The sequence below is a fragment of the Moschus berezovskii genome, chromosome 17 (assembly GCF_049115385.1).
Source record: "Moschus berezovskii isolate FMDL1 chromosome 17, NW_MosBer_1.0, whole genome shotgun sequence".
Lineage (NCBI taxonomy): Eukaryota > Metazoa > Chordata > Mammalia > Artiodactyla > Moschidae > Moschus > Moschus berezovskii.
The window spans coordinates 50706399-50723864 of NC_142476.1; the positions used below are offsets into that span (position 1 = coordinate 50706399).

At 42.9% G+C, this 17466-nt stretch overlaps 1 protein-coding gene across 8 annotated transcripts in view; it reads left to right on the forward strand.

The window, feature by feature from the left end:
• Positions 1-17466, forward strand: part of VPS13D (vacuolar protein sorting 13 homolog D) — a 273340-nt gene that overhangs the window by 63509 nt on the left and 192365 nt on the right. For all 8 annotated transcript variants that reach the window (XR_016039627.1, XM_088845450.1, XM_088845451.1 and 5 more), the window contains 5 exons: positions 2791-3013; positions 7789-7999; positions 11264-11435; positions 11614-11726; positions 13363-13575. Coding sequence is in view for 7 of the 8 variants with exons in the window: in XM_088845450.1 (XP_088701576.1) it covers positions 2791-3013; positions 7789-7999; positions 11264-11435; positions 11614-11726; positions 13363-13575 (932 nt within the window). In the remaining variant the exon portion in view is untranslated. The remainder of the gene's footprint in view (positions 1-2790; positions 3014-7788; positions 8000-11263; positions 11436-11613; positions 11727-13362; positions 13576-17466) is intronic.

The following is a 17466-nucleotide window of genomic DNA, read 5'->3' on the forward strand; positions in this document are numbered from 1 at the left end:
GCTCAAGCCTTAAAGAAAATTAAGAAAAATCCATCTATAGAAAGAAAGATTGATAACTGCATCTAAAATTTCTTACTTTTTTTAAACTGTGCAATGCTTATAATTAATGCGACTGGATATTGAACAAATGTATTAGAGCTGGTGTTGGCACATGACTGCTGTCTCCACGGTCACCTCAGGGCATTTGCCTCTCTTATCCACCTCTACTGCCCTTCCTTACTGCCCCAAGGAGAGCTGAATTCTTCCTCGAAAGCTGTCTTCTGAGACTTTAGTTAGTTCTTTGTAATATATTTGTTTGTGGAAAATCGTTGTTTTGAGGCCCAAGTTTTAGGAAGAGATCCGTTAGAGCCAGAATGGGTGATCAAGTTCAATGATACCATTTTTTTCCTCTCTCCCTCCTGAAAAGATAAAGGGCTTATTTTTCTGTATCAGATATATATGTATACGGGCTTATGAGCTGACTCTGAAGTTAGCTTCTAAAGAAGAATTGCCAAAGTATCTCAAGTAAGTTTTGCAAAAGGGTTTCTGTTTTGTTAAGTACATCAAATAACAAGTGCATAGTTTGTAGCATTTTAATGAAAAAATTTTCCTGTATTTTGTTTTCGAGGATTTGATTTTAAGTGGCAGCACATACAAGGATCGCTTTTTCTTCAAGGTATAATATGCTTTTTTTGCCTCCTGGTTATTCGGAAAACCCTTATGGGATTCACCTCTCAACTCCCATTCATTTGCTTAAAAAAGAAAATCTTGAAAACCAATCCTTTAAAATATTTCATTACTTGGGAAAGCCTGCTTATCACCACCCGCCCCACCCGCCCCGCCCCCCAACACTTTGACGAATCACTTCGCACCTGTGTAGAGGAATCCTTAAGGATCATTAAAAGTAATTCCTTCTTCCCTGCCTCCCTCCTTCCTTCCTTTCTTTCTTTCTCCTTTCCTTCCCTAGGTAATACTTTCTTGATGACTGTATTTTATTTCCTTCAATCCTAAAAGGCTTTATCTTGTTACATGCCAGTGGGTTGTTCTGTGAAATTCCATAAGGTTTGCTTGGAGTGTGTTTCTTGTTAAAGTATTTAATCCAATTAATTCATCTGTGAAACTTACCTCTCCACATGTACAGTCAAGCTCCATGATTTAGGCCTATGTGAAGTGAGTAAATTACTTTTCTTCTCCAAAAAAATCACTTTGCATTTACATTTGCTCTTTAATGCATCTGCCCATGTGAGGTTTGTCTAGTATGCATTCCAGTGGTTAAAGAACAGGAAATAGTCCTGGAATCAAAGCCTGCAAAGGGGTCATTTGCCTTTGAGTTCTATGACTCCCGTGTGTTTGGAATTGTTTTACATAAGTCCATGTCTTAATGAGGGCAGGTTTGAATTTTTTGCATATGCTTTGTCTTTCATTTTTTTCAACCATAATTTGTGCTTAAACTTAATTTCTAAGTATTTCAAAAGCTTTGAGTTAATCCCCTCAAGCCACCAATTTATTTAAACCAACTCATAGAGGATGGAGAGATGAATCAAATGAAAGAGCAACAAATACTCTCAGGCGTTTAAATAAACTAAGCAAGAGGGAAGGTTTTTAATGTTGAAATACTTAAATGATAGCATTTAGCTAGTCATTTGCCCTGCAAAAAGGAATTGCAAAAAAATAACTGGTTTCTTTCACCGTTACATGTAATTCTACTCAAGATAACTGTGAAGGTGAATAGTACTATCATCTCCCTTTCGAATGCTGAGAGGAATATACATATAAAGCAGTCCTTGGGAGAACCATTCTTCCTCTCCTTCCAGCTTGCTGGTGAGAAGGAATAGATGAGAACAAACTGATGCTGCAGAAACTATACGGATATGTAGCTCTGAGTCTTGAGGGAAGGAACGATGCAAAGTTTAAATGTCAGTTATTGAACCATTCTGGTGAAAAAGATTTGCCCTGTTTGCAATTAACTGAAGGTACTAGGTAAGAAAAGCATGTGATATTTTCAGTAGAGTTATAGAATTAATTTTATTCTGTATTTGCCCTTAATTTTTATGCCCTTGAACAGAAATATAATAGGAATGGCTTGCCTGTGTTTTCCATTTGCAGTTACTTAGATGAGAAATATAAACCTAGGAGGGGAGACTTCTAGAATGTACAAACACATTAGAGGGCTTCATTCCATATTGCTGTTAGATGCATTTTCTTAGGAAAAAAAGAGTCCCTCCCCTCCAGCAAGTCAACCTTATATTGTATGGCTGAGAGATTTGCCTTTGTTGTATTGACCTAGATTAAACCACCAGTAATTAGTATCTTGACATTTACTCTTCAGCCAAAAGATAACATGTTCTATGTTCAGTTGCCAAGTCGTTGCTGACTCTTTGCGACCCCATGGTCTGTAGCCTGCCAGGCTCCTCTGTCCATGGGATTTTCCAGGCAAGAAGACTGGAGTGGGTTGCCAGTTCCTTCTTCAGGGTCTTCCCAACTCAGGGATCGAGCCTGTGACTCCTGCATTGGCAGGCAGATTCTTTACCACTGAGCCACCAGGGAAGCCTAAAAGATAAAATATGTTCCTGCAAAATTGCCAGAGTTTTCAGTAGGTACTGAATTATATGTAATGTCTCTGCAGAGAATTACATGTAGAAGAAAGAATCATGACCCTGTGGCCCTTTTGTTTATGGGATCTGGGGGACTTGGGAAATACCATGTGGCATAGAGTCTTTGAAGAGTCCAGGACTGGGAAGGGACATCTAGGATAGTAGATAGAGTTACCACCCCCATTCCTGCTGCTAGTTTTCTTTTCTTTCTTCCCAGGAGTCTGTGCCTTCATCTTCTCCAACTGGTACTCCCAAGCACAGTGTGAGGAAAATGACAAGCATGGAGGACCTGAAGGGGACCCACTCCGAGGGGCTGATCATGATGCCTCCTGCCGGAATGAGTCCAGGCAGCTTGAAGAGCGAGTCTGTGCCGAGCACCTTGACCAAGCAGCAAGGGCAGCCAGCCACACCCTCTGTCGGCCGAGCTTCCAGCAGTCCAGGTAAAGGAGGAGAGAGGAACTTCATGAGGAAGGAGGGGAAATACATGAGACCGTTGCTGGATCCTAAGGGGCACTGCATCTCGTTCAAGTAGATGCTAACAAAGTGATAGCATGTCTTTAGTAATCATCTGATTCTGATACTAATTTAGAATGCCTTAGAGCCTTAGGATGTAGATTAGGATTAGGTGACTTCTAAAGTAGGATTGTTGTTGTTGTTCGGTCGCTCAGTCATGTCTGACTCTGTGCAACCCTGTGGTGTGCAGGATGCCAGGCTTCCCTGTCCATCACCAACTCCCGGAGCTTGCTCAAACTCATGTCCATTGAGTCCACGATGCCCTCCAACCATCTTATCCTCTTTATCTCCTTCTCCTGCCTTCAATTTTTCCCAGCATCAGGGTCTTTTCCAGTGAGTCGGCTCTTCACATCAGGTGGCCAAAGTATTGGAGCTTCAACTTCAGCATCAGTCTTTGCAATGAGTATTCAGGGTTGATTTCCTTTTGGGTTGACTGGTTTGATCTCCTTGCACGCAAAGGACTCTCAAGAGTCTTCTCCAGCACCACAGTTCAAAGGCATCAGTTCTTTGGTGCTCAGCCTTTTTTATTGGCTAGCTCTCACATCCGTACATGACTACTGGAAAAACCATAGCTTTGACTATGTGGACCTCTGTAGGCAAAGTAATGTCTCTGCTTTTCAGTATGCTGCCTAGGTTGGTCATAGCTTTTCTTCTCAGGAGCAAGCATCTTTTAATTTCATGGTTGCAGTCACCATCTACAGTGATTTTGGAGTCCAAGAAAATAAAATCTGTCATTTCCAATGTTTCCCCATCTATTTGCCATGAAGTGGTGGGACCGGATGCCAAGATCTTTGTTTTTTGAATGTTGAGTTTTAAGCCTGCTTTTTCACTCTCCTCTTTTACTTTCATCACGAGGCTCTTTAGTTCTTCTTCACTTTCTGCCATAAGGGTGGTGTCATCTGCATATCTGAGGTTATTGATATTTCTCCCGGCAGTCTTGATTCCAGCTTGTGCTTCATCCAGTCTGGCATTTCGCATGATGTACTCTGCGTATGTACAAGTTATAAGCAGGGTGTCAATATATAGCCTTGACGTACTCCTTTCCCAATTTTGAACCAATCTGTTGTTCCATGTCTGGTTCTAACTGTTGCTTCTTGACCTACATACAGGTTTCTCAGGAAGCCGGTAAGGGGGTCTGGTATTCCCATCTCTTTAAGAATTTTCCAGTTTGTTGTGAACTACTCAGTCAAAGGCTTTAGCATAATCAATGAAGCAGAAGTAGATGTAGGATTAAGTTAGTAAAATATAGGGACTTCCCTGATGGGCCAGAGGTTAAGAATCTTCCTTGCAGTGCAGGGGATGTGGGTTTGATCCCTGGTCAGGGAACTAAGATCCCACATGCCTAGAATCAGCTAAGCCCACATGCAAGTACTCAGCCCGTAGGCTTTGGAGCCTGTGCACTGCAACGAGACAGACCCGGAGCAGCAAGAAGCTCTCGCATGATGCAACGAAAGATTCTATGTGATCCAGTAAAGATCCTGCATGCAGCTAAGACTCGACACAGCCAAATAAATAAATTAAAAAAAAGGAGCGTTTAAGAACAAACCAAATAGTAAAATGCAGTATAAATAAAGAGATTTAGGTAGTCTCTAAGGGCTTGTCAAGATAGTTGCCACCAGATGGTGGTAGTATAGCTAGAGTAATTCCTGCATCCTTAGACACGTCCATGCGAGTGACCTTTTAGACACTGTCCCTTCAAGTCACTGGTTAATTCTGGAGAAATAAAAATCCTGAAAAATAGGTAACAGCAGAAATACCGTAAGTAGCAATTTTTGAAAGACATGAACCACCCAGTTATTGGTGTGCTTCTCTTGAATTTGACAGTTAACCATTCCAGATAAGAGTCTTGAGTTTGACCTTTTGGTTTTTCTAGATAGTGAGGATTGAATAAGTGAGGTGTTGCTCCAAGGAGTTTGGGAAGCAGAATATGATTTACCACCAGAATCCATTGGTGAAGTCAGTCCATTGTGGTTGAACTTTGAGAGATGTGGGATGCTAAACTGAGGGATATGTTGGATGGATATAAAGAATGGTTAATCCCTTGTGGTACCTTGTCGTCCCAGAGGGGACAGCAAAGGGGTTTATGGTTATGTTGATGATTCAAGGAGATTATTGTAATCCTCATCAGAAGACTGGGTATTGAACATTTACTACATGCCAGACATCGTGGCACATTTTTTCATGAATGTTTGTAGTTTATCCTCATGATACTCCTATAGGGTTTTATTTTTATCCCCATGTTATAGATGAAGAGACCCAAAATTTTTGAACCAGTAACCAAGAGACCCAGAGAGATTGAGTAACTTGCCCATAGTCGTGTCAATGTACATGGTAAACGGTAGGGTTCGACTATGAATCTAGGCAGTCTGTCTCCGGAGCCTGAAGTCTTAACCTGCATGATATCACCAACCAATCTACATACATAATGGACACTCACAGTATGGGGTGGGGGGTGGCGCAAGCTGGGTGCATGCACAGGGCCAGTGAGTACATGAATCGTCTTCTGTTATTGTTGTCCTGATAATAGTGATGATTAGGAATTGAGGCCAAAGGTACATGGGCCAGCAGTAAAGAATTCACCTGCAATGCAAGAGACGTGGGTTAGATCCCTGGGTCAGGAAGATCCCCTGGAGAAGGAAATGGCAACCAACTCCAATAATCTTGCCTGGGAAATCCCATGGACAGAGGAGCCTAGCAGGCTACAGTCTATGGGATTGTGAAAGAATCAGACATGACTTAGCGACTGAACAACAACAGTACATATATTTGGAAGACTATTAGGAAGTGATTTGGAATTTTTTTAAAAAATTAATTTCTGTTGAAGTATAGTTGCTTTGCAGTGTTGTATTAGTTTCCACTGTACATCAGAGTGAATCAGCGGTACATATACATATCTCCCCTCTCTTTTGGATTTCCCTCCCATTTAGGTCACCACAGAGCACCGAGTAGAGTTCCCTTAGCTATACTGTAGGTTCTTACCGGGGTGTTTTATAGAAAGATCTCTTTCCTGACCATATTTCGCCTCCCAAATTGCTGTTTGTTTCTGGAATTCTGTTTGTGATTAAGATGGGGTTAAGGCAGTGATTTTCATACTGCTTCTATATCCTTAGGATTCCATGACAGCCCTTGGGAATTATGAAGCCCTTTATTCCTGTCCCCTATCCCCTTCTATGAGTTCAGCTCTGCTTTTGTCTCTTTCACTTATTTATCCATACAGTAACGAGGCAAGAGCTAATTTAATTAGTGCCTGCCTAATCTAGGTGTTCAATGTTTTATTCTCCTATATAGTAACAAGCTATTAGACATAGTTCCTGCCACCTTTTGAATAATATGAGAAAGCCATTCAATAAGCATCTAAATAAGGACAGATTAAGATAAATTAAAAGCAGAGCCATTACTTTGTCAACAAAGGTCTGTCTAGTCAAGGGTATGGTTTTTCATGTATGGATGTGAGAGTTGGACTGTAAAGAAAGCTGAGTGCCGAAGAATTGATGCTTTTGAACTGTGGCGCTGGAGAAGACTCTTGAGAGACCCTTGGACTGCAAGGAGATCCAACCAGTCCATCCTAAAGGAGATCAGTCCTGGGTGTTCATTGGAAGGACTGATGTTGAAGCTGAAACTCCATACTTTGGCCACCTGATGCAAAGAGCTGACTCATTTGAAAAGGAGATCCCACCCTGATGCTGGGAAAGATTGAGGGCAGGAGGAGAAGGGGATGACAGGATGAGATGGTTGGATGGCATCATGGACTCAGTGGACATGGGTTTGGGTGGACTCCGGGAGTTAGTGAACGGGAGTTAGTGATGGACAGGGAGGCCTGGCGTGTTGCGGTTCATGGGGTCACAAAGAGTTGGACACGACTGAGTGGCTGAACTGAGCTGAAGATAAATGTCATGGGAAAGACAGAATGGCAAGAGGGAAAGAACAGAGAAAGAGAGAGGAGGGTGAAGCTGTGGGCAAGACTTCAGACAGTGAAGAGCCTGGCACGTGGGGGAGATCAAAGACCAGTGAGCCGGCGGCTTCATGGGCAAGGTGGTGAATGGGTTGAGATGAGGTTGGAAAAGTAGGCAGTGGGCTTTTTATGTAGGGCTTTCAAGGGATTTAGGAGAGTTTCACAGAAAGAACTGTGGATTAAACTCAGTCATCAAATCATATAAAGGAAGGGAATGTTTTGGTCTCAGTCATTTTTTTAAGGGTTACTGAGGTATTTTGTGAGCAGAATGGTTTTGTGATGGCAGGCTGGAATGGAATGGGTATGTTGGAGGGGAGTTTATGGTGATCTAGGCAAGAATGGTGGTGGTTTGGATTAGATGGCTCTAGTGGAAATGGTTATGTGTGATATTTGTTTGGAAAAAGCACTTTGATGTGGAAAATTTTATAAACCTTTGGGTAACATCATCTCTACACAAGACCCCTGTGGGATCTCCTTGGGAGGGATGCACGTTAAGTCCTTTTAGTCATAAGCCCTTTAGCCTCTGTTAGTGTCTCGGGACAGCAGTGAAACGCTGGGAGGATGTGGCCTGGTCTGTGCCCGTGTGCAGGGTGCGTTGAGGAGGGAGCTCTTGGTGCCAGAGTGGAGACTTCTGATCTAAACATTTTCCAAAGACGGAATGAACATTTTGTGGCTATTTAGTGTTTTTCTGGACCAGCCCCTTCTGAGTCCCATCTTCTTTATTGTCTCCCTTTCCTTGGTTCCATGTAGAAGACCACGTGTGCCTGCTGGATTGCATTGTTGTTGATCTCCAAGACATGGACATCTTTGCTGCAGAGAGACACCCACGAGAGTATTCCAGGGTCTCAGAAGACAACAGCGGAGACCTGATCTTCCCCTCCTATTTCGTGCGACAGACAGGAGGAAGCCTCTTGACCGAACCCTGTAGGCTGAAATTGCAAGTGGAAAGGAATTTGGACAGGTGAGTGGTTTATTTTTAAATAACTGTCTGTTGTAAGTAGAACTGTGATAGCTTGGAAATCAGTGCAGTTAAGTCTGGAAGGGCATGGGTATTCACTTACATTTTCATCTATGTAACAAATATGTGTTGAGTCCCTACCGTCTGCTAGACATGAGGGCTCCTATGATGAAAGAAAAATCTTCTACCTTTATGGAGCTTGCATTTCATTGAGGGATATAGGAAGGTAAGTATATGATTCTAATTTCATGTTTGATTCAATTTTAATCTGTATTGTAGGATGACAGTAGGTACCTTAAAAACAAAGAGTAAGGGACCTGAATTTAGCACGGATTTCGATGGCAGAAGGGAGGTAGTGATGGCACGGAAGAAGTATTTGGAAGAAGTGACATTTGGATTCTGTGTTTCAAATGCAATAGATTCTGGGCCTGCTATTGATATTCACCCTGGAGCTCCACTGAATCTAAAGAGTAACTGTTTAGATGCTATTTTGCCCATTTTACTCCAATTAGCCATCTGAAAGTGCTCCATAAAGACCATTGCTGCTGCTGCTGCTGCTAAGTCACTTCAGTCGTGTCTGACTCTGTGTGACCCCATAGACGGAAGCCCACCAGGCTCCCCCGTCCCTGGGATTCTCCAGGCAAGAACACTGGAGTGGGTTGCCATTTCCTTCTCCAATGTGTGAAAATGAAGTCGCTCAGTCGTGTCCGACCCATAGCGACCCCACGGACTGCAGCCTACCAGGCTCCTCCATCCATGGGATTTTCTAGGCAAGAGTACTGGAGTGGCTTGCCATTGCCTTCTCCGAAAGACCATTGAACTGACTGTAATTTCCTTCTTAATTGGCTTCAAAGAACAGGATGCTTAATTTCTGTAGTTTGGAGCATAGCCTCAGTTAGTTCTGTATCTGACTGGGAAACTTACTGAAAAGGAATGCACCCAGACCCCATCTGAGACCAGCAGAAGCTGACTCTCAGGGCCAAGCCTCAGGTGCATATTCATATTAACACGGTCCTCTGGTAGCGCTTACGTTCCCCTGACCCCAGCAGTGGACTGGGACTGCTGGTTACAGTGTGTGATGCCTGTTCAGTTTGGGGCATTAATTTTGGAGAAAGCCACTCCAGTACTGTTGCCTAGAAAATCCCATGGATGGAGGAGCCTGGTAGGCTGCAGTCCATGGGGTCGCTACGAGTCAGACATGACTGAGCGACTTCACTTTCACTTTTCACTTTCACACATTGGAGAAGGAAATGGCAACCCACTCCAGTGTTCTTGCCTGGAGAATCCCAGGGACGGGGGAGCCTGATGGGCTGCTGTCTATGGGGTCACACAGAGTCGGACACGACTGCAGTGACTTAGCAGCAGCAGCAGCAGCAGCAACACTCAGATCTTAACTTCAGGGAGAGATGAGGCGTGGCTGTGAAGTAATGAAGGCAAATGATTTTCATTTGCAGCATTTTGAAAAACAGTGTCACTACTTTTCCAGAGTGTGATTTTAATCCCTCTTGGGCCACTCCCTTTGCAGTTCATTGGTTTGGGCAAGTCATTTAGTGTCACTGTTTTATTTCTCTCTGGATTAATGATACAGCATAGCCACCCTCACTGGGATTTTTGTGTTTCATTCTTACTTGTTATTCAAGTGCTCTTTGGCTGGTGTTCAGTTATGGTTGGCATGGGCTGTATTTGATTTTACTGGCTTAGACGTCTTAAGAGGAGCTTCATTATTTAGAAACTGAACATTTTGTTTTCTTTTCAAGTAATGCTTTCCAAAAAAAAAATATGCTTTATTGCTTTGCTTATCTAAACTTCACCCACTTCCATCAGTGTTATGTGCAGGTAATTATGCCCTGTTAGCCCAGATAGATGGAGAAGGAAATGGCAACCCACTCCAGTGTTCTTGCCTGGAGAATCCCAGGGACGGGGGAGCCTGGTGGGCTGCCGTCTATGGGGTCGCACAGAGTTGGACCCGACTGAAGCGACTTAGCAGCAGCAGCAGCCCAGATAGAAGGGGATGACTAAACACAGGGTATCTGATCAGCTTCTCCTACTCTGGACCTGGCAACCCAGGGGGTTCTTGGTAATCCTTTCCAGCTTTTCTTTGTTAATTGCATGACTGGTCTTTTTTCATCTGGTTGTATGAAGGTTTTTCTCCATAGACAGAGTAGTTTTTAATATTTCTCTTCAACTGCAAATCCTGGCCCTCTGCTTTATATACTTGGGGCATAGCATCTGTAGGATCCATGATATCCACTTCACCTTTAGGAGGGTAGAGAAAAAGCTCTTCAGTGTTGAGATGAAGTATATTCCCCCTTCCCTGGGCATTTTTTTTTTAAAGATTATTTTCTGGCTGTGCTGAGGTCTTTGTGGTATGAGGGATCTTTAGTTGTGGCAGGCAGGATCTAGTTCCCTGAGCAGAGATCGAACCTGGGCCCCCTGCTTTGGGAGTGCAGAGTGTTAGCCACTGGACCACCAGGGAAGACCTCCCTGACCTGGGCGTTTTCAGCATCATTCCTGCCTGCCCATCTCAGCTTGAAATGAGTGACTGATTCAGGTTTTATCCTAGTGTCCCATCTTGGCTCATTATGAAACAACACTGGTTCCTTTCTTTTGTTACCACTAAAGGGATAAAGAGCTTGTCATTTTTTCTTTTTTATTGAAATACAGTTGTCGTACAATAACGTGTTAGTCTCAGTTGTGCTACGTGGTAGTCTGACATTTGCACACATTTTGAGATGATCTCTGCTGTGAGCCTCGTAACCATCAGTTTCCACACAGTTATTGCGGTATCGTTGGCCATAGTCCTTATGCTGTGTAGTATTTCCCCATGGCTTCTTTATTTTATGGCTGGAGGTTTGTACCTCTTAATCCCCTTCACCTAGTTTTGTACCACCCCCCACTCCTCTGTTCTCTGAACTGTATCTTTCACTTTTGTCTTTTTTTCTTTTTAATTGCTCTCCCAACTATAATGTGTAAGTTATTTCTGAAGTCTTATGAAATTTTTCTTTATTCATCAATTAGTTAGCTCAGATTTGGGGACTTTATAAATGTATATTTGGGGAGAAAAATGGCCTTTTGTAGCTGAAAGATAACACTCAGTTGTACTAACTTGCTTCACTTGGACTCATGAAATTTTTGTCATTGAAAGTTAGAAATTAATTGGTTGCTAAGGGAGATGGGTACATGTTAGCACTTATATTTGGGTGTGAGCTGTGTCAATGTTAAGTTTGTGATTTTTTTGTGGAAGTGACCTTTTATCTTTTTCCATAGAGAAATAAGTCATACGGTGCCAGACATATCTATCCATGGCAGTCTCTCCTCAGTCCACTGTTCTCTGGATTTGTGCAAGTACAAGCTGATCCGGGGTTTATTGGAGAACAACCTCGGAGAGCCCATAGAGGAATTCATGAGGCCTTATGATTTGCAAGACCCAAGGATTCACGTGAGTGTATTAGCTTCTTTTGTAACTCTCATGGTCTCATGATCATCATCCTGTGTATCTGTTCCTCAGAATCAACTGGGGAAAGAAGATGGAGCCATGAGCAAATTAGATTTCATGACATTAACTCCATTTTTAGATTGACATCAACTATAAATTGATTGACATTTTCCTTTTCCAGACTGTTCTGAGTGGAGAAGTATACACATGCATGTGTTTCCTCATTGATATGGTAAATGTAAGTCTGGAGCTGAAAGATCCGAAAGGAAAAGAAGGTGCTGGGTCCCTAGCCAGGTATGGCTATGATTATATGGTTTTACTATTAGTAATGGTAATAGAAATCCTGTACGCCTTGTGCTATCATGTAGAGCAGAGGTGGCAGAGTGGTGGTTCACAGCTGAATGTGGTCTGCCTGCAGGATGCTGTTTGGTTGGTCTGCACAATGCTTTTTAAAAGTTTACATTCATCTATCACTCAAGACAGCTGAGGTTATCCTGTGGTAACAGGCAGTCCAAAATACCAGTGACTTAGAAGAGTAACAATGTTTTTCTCCTCATATTTCCTGTCCATTACGGGTCTTGGGCTGCTCTGCTCACTGTAGTTACCCTGGCTGACAGAGCAGCTTCCTGTGCCAGTAAGAAGAGCCCTTGAGTAGTCTTAAATGGCAGTGGGATCCTGGTAAACCCCATGGGGCTAGAACATGGTCCCATATGAGTGCAGAATCAGGAAGTAGTCTCCCTGTGTGTCTGTGTCAAGGGAGTCCAGAGCTACCTGGTGAACACCAGTGTCGACAGTCTCACTGGCCAGAATTAGTGAATTGTACATGAAAAAGTTTGGATTTCGGCTTCCTTTGAAGAATTGTAAGTTTTGGCAGCAGAGGGCCAGTGTTTTCAATTAGAAGCATTTGGGAGCTGAGTGGAAGCTTGGGCTGCCTTTAGATAAGGCATGTGCTCACCCAGAAGTTCACTAACTTATGTCTTCTTGGTTACTATAGACCAGGAATTTGTGATTACTGATATAGAACCCTCAAGAGTGCATTGTATTTTCACACTTGACAACATTTTCATCTCTTGACAGTCAAGTGAAGTTGGGCAGATATTACTCCTGTTCTCCAGATAGTTTTTGACTAGTGTAAGATCACATGACTGGAAAAGTAGTTCCGTATTTGAAAACAGGACTTCAAGGCTAGTAATTTTTCTATTGGACAGACTCTGTCTTCTGTTTCGTTTTTCCCTTAAAAATTCATCCAGGTATCTAACTCAACTAATGAGAACACAATATGATGGAATTGGGGTTCCAGATTGATTATCTTCTGAACCAGCAGTTTTTTCTGATGACTGGTTATGCCCTTACTTTCTTCTAATATGGGGTAATTCTGTCTGGATTGTCATGATGGTACTGAGTGATTAAGAGCTGCCCATTGCAGCTCTGCCTGTTATTTAAAACATGGCAGTTGCAGATGCATTTTCTGTTGGTAGATGAGCTGCATTACTTCTCTCCATGAAAAGTGTTATTGTTGTGGTGTTCCCAGGAACTTCTTGCATAAAAATTCAGCAGACTGTGGAGAGAGACTCCTCCAAACAGGCCAGGAGTTGACAGATGAAGGACTAAAGGGACCCTCACTCTTGGGGATTATTAAGAATATATAGTCTTACTAAACTTAGGTGAGAAATGAGAATGCTAATGAACCAAGCATGCAACAAATATGTGGTATTGTTATTCCCCATGAAGTTCCCATGGACAAAAGTGTCTTCTTAGAAATGGAAAAGAAGGTACAAGGCAAAGGGACACTTCTATCCATTTTGTGGAGACTGTTAAAATCAGTGACAGATCTCAGAGTGAAGTTGCCTCCTTCATAGAACTCAGGCATATTTATGGTTTTGTTTTGTAAAATGGAAGCGTTCAACGTCTTGTCGGCTTTCTCCCATAGATTTGACTTCAAGAAGTGTAAACTGCTCTATGAGAGCTTTTCCAACCAAACCAAGTCTGTTAACTTGGTTTCCCATTCCATGATGGCTTTTGACACCCGCTCTGCTGGGCAGAAGACCAGTCCTGGTGTGACCAACGTGTTCACGTGCATCTTTCAGCCCTCTAAAAGCAGCAGTACCACCCAAGGCTCCATTCAGATCGAACTGCACTTCAGGTGGGAGATCCAGACCCTGACCTTGCCTTTCTTTATCATGACATACCCTTTTGTGGCCTATGGGCCAACACCATGTAGGCTTTAGAGCATCAAAGGACTGAGCAATCTTTGAGAAGTAAATAATGGCTTATTAGTGCAGTGTACTGTATATTAAGTGTTCCTGTACCATGCAGTTTCACTGACTGGCCAAAAGATGTCTCTGTTGCTTTAAGGAAAGTTCAGTTCAGTTCAGTTCAGTCGCTCAGTCGTGTCCGACTCTCCGCGACCCCATGAATCACAGCACGCCAGGCCTCCCTGTCCATCACCAACCCCCGGAGTACACTCAAATTCATGTCCACAGAGTCGGTGATGCCATCCAGCCATCTCATTCTCCGTCGTCCCCTTCTCCTCCCGCCCCCAACCTTTCCCAGCATCACAGTCTTTTCCAGTGAGTCAACTCGTCGCATGAGGTGGCCAAAGTATTGCAGTTTCAGCTTTAGCATCAGTCCCTCCAATGAACATCCAGGGTTGATCTCCTTTAGAATGGACTGGTTGGATCTCCTTGCAGTATAAGGGACTCTCAAGAGTCTTCTCCAACACCACAGTTCAAAAGCATCGATTCTTCGGCGATCAGCCTTCTTCACAGTCCAACTCTCACATCCATACATGACCACAGGAAAAACCATTGCCTTGACTAGACGGACCAAGTAGTTAGGATTAAACCAGATTCTTAAAATCAACCACCTCCCTATCAGATGTGTGTGCACTTGCATGCCCAGTCCCTAAATTGTGTCCAACTCTTTGTGACCCCATGGACAGTACCCTGCCAGGTTCCCCTCTCCATGGGATTCTCTTGGCAAGAATACTGGAGTGGCTTGCCATTTTCTCCTCCAGGAGATCTTCCCAACCTAGGAATTGAACCTGTGTCTCCTGTATTGGTAGGTGGAGTCTTTACCACTGTGCCACCTGGGAAGCGCCACTCCCCCACGCCCCCGGGCTCCCCCCCATCAGCTGTAGACTTTTAATATGTAAAGTGACTTGGGGAAGGAAGGACTTATGTAAGGGGAAGAAAGTCTTTTGGTCTATAGAAATAATAGAAGGGAAGTGGTGTTGAGTTATCTGTGCAGGTCTTAATGACTGATTTCTCCGTGTAAAACGAGCTTTAGCCTCCTTGAACTAGATTATGTTTTTCTTCTTGGTATTATGGGAGGCACTGCTGTGTATGAAAAGAGCATCGGTTTTGGGATCACATAGATCTGGGCTTCATCTGCCACTTCCTCGTAATATGTTCAAGGACAACTTTTTTCATCTCCTTCACCTGCATTTTCATCTACTATAAAATAGGAAAGAGTTACTGTACCTACCTCATAGAAAGGAGGTGATAATTAAGAGGCAGAGTGCCAAAGAATCGATGCCTTCAAACTGTGGTGCTGGAGAAGACTCTTGAAAGTCCCTTGATAGCAAGGTGATCAAACCAGTCAATTTTAAGGGAAATCAACCCTGAATACTTGTTGGAAGGACTGATGCTGAAGCTTCAGTATTTTGGTCATCTGATGTGAACAACTGCCTGATTAGCAAAGACCCTAAGGCTGGGAAAGATTGAGGGCAGGAGGAGAAAGGGGCAGCAGAGGATGAGATGGTGGGATGACATCACTGACTCAGTGGACATGAATTTGGGCAAACTCTGGGAGATAGTGGTGGACAGAGGAGCCTGGTATGCTACAGTCCATGGGGTCACGAAGAGTCGGACACGACTGGGTGACTGAACAACAATAATTAAACATCACTTTGCTGACAAAAATCCGTGTAATCAAAGCTATGGTTTTTCCAGTAGTCATGTATGGATGTGAGAGTTGGACCTAAAGAAGGCTGGGCAACAAAGAATTGGTGCTTTTGAATTGTGATGCTGGAGAAGACTCTTGGGAGCCTCCTGAACATCAAGGAGATCAAACTAGTCAATCCTAAAGGAAATCAGCCCTAAATATTCATTGAAAGGACTGATGCTGAAACTGGAGCTCCAGTATACTTTGGCTGTCTGATGCCAAGCGGCAACTCACTGGAAAAGATCCTGATGCTGGGAAAGGTTGAAGGCAAAAGATGAAGGGGGAGGCAGAGGATAAGATGCTTAGATAGCATCATGACTCAATGGGCATGAATTTGAGCAAACTCTGGGAGACAGTGAAGGACAGAGGAGCCTGGCGTGCTTAGTCCATGGAGTTGAAAAGAGTTGGACACGACTTAACAACTGAACAACGCCAACATATAATTAAACAAGATATTCTGGCTACTGCTTGGCATAGATGGGAGCTGTTACAATTATTTCTGATGTAGCTTATGTTATTTTATGATAGACTACTGTAAAATTTTTTGACTAAGTGGGCATAGACCTGAAAACTGAAAAGTTAGGTACGATCAATAGAAATTCGAAAGGCGACCTTTGGAACTGATGTCAGTTTCATTCTATTAGTGCTTATTGTCATCAGATAAGTTGTAAATATATAAACCAGTAAGCAAAAAGGCTGGGAAAAACTTCTTGGTTAGGCAAGAAAGAAAAAAAAAACTTGATAAAATTGTACTTTTATTTGTTTATGTGTGACATTTCAGTGTGCTGTTCAGTGAATTCCTCAGGGTTGAGTTTTCCTAGGGAGGGGTCGTGATCTCCAAATGTGTTTAGGAATTCTGCCTAATTAGATATTTAAACTTTGCATGAGCTTTTAAAAAATTGTATTAATTATTTTATTTTTGGTTGCACTGGGTCTTTGTTGCTGTGTATGGGCTTTCTCTAGCTGCCATTGGGGCTCGTAGTTGCTCTAGGGCTGGCTACTTTCATTGCAGTGAGTTGGGGGGCTGCTCACTGCAGTGGCTTCTCTTGTTGGAACACGGGCTGTAGGCGTATGGGCTTCAGTAGTTGTAGTGCAGGGGTTCAGTAGTTGTGGCTCGCCAGCTCTAGGGCATGAGGTGCACGAGCTTCATTGTCATGTGGCATGTAGAGTCTTTCTGGATCAGGGATCGAACCGTTTATCCCACATTGGCAGGTAGATTCGTCTTCACTGTGCTGTCAGGGAAGTCCTTGCATGAACTTTAAAACAGTTCAGTAATGGGAATGCTAGTTGCCTCTTACTGAGCCTTACCAAGGGCCAGGCACTTTGCTTGCCTTTAACTTAGTTCTCACAAGTTTGTCCAGTGGGTGACTTCTTCCCCATTTTGCAGATACAGGCATAGAAGCTTGGAGGGGGTTAAGTAACTCTTCTGAGGACACACAGCCAGTAAGTGAAGTAGTCAGAACTCAGGCTTGGGCCTCTGATTTTAAAGCCTGTGTCTTGTCTAACAATTGTCAAGCCCACCACATTTTAGTGACTGGGCTGATTGCAGTCAGATGGTAAGCTGGCTGTGATTTGCAGTGCCTTTGTTGGAAGATGATGTTTATTTGAACAGGAGGCTTGCATACATTTGGTCTATCTGCTGAAACAGTTTCTTTTTTCCGTTTGCTTTGTTACTGAACTGGTTTCCTCAATATCAACTAGTTGTCCCACCTATTATAGTTTTAATATACAAGAAGCCTTAAAATATTAATAAATTTATATACTAAAGGTGTATAGTTTCTCTGAGGCTAATAATAAAGTCATCCACCTTGGTTTTTGCTAACAGAAATACTGTTGTTAGTGAGAGGGTTAAAATGTTCTCTTGATTGGAACTTTTGAACGCTTTCTGTGTCTCAAGAAGAATTGCTCTTCTGTTGGGATTTTGTGTGTCAAATATAAATCACTTTACAGTGTTTAAAGGCTTGAAATATTTTCCAGGAAAGGGATCAGACATACTTTGACTTTCCAGTTAGTTCATAACGCTGATGATCTGTGTTCAAAATGGGGTGGAAAAATTTTACTGAGGGCAACATTTTTTCTCTATTACAAA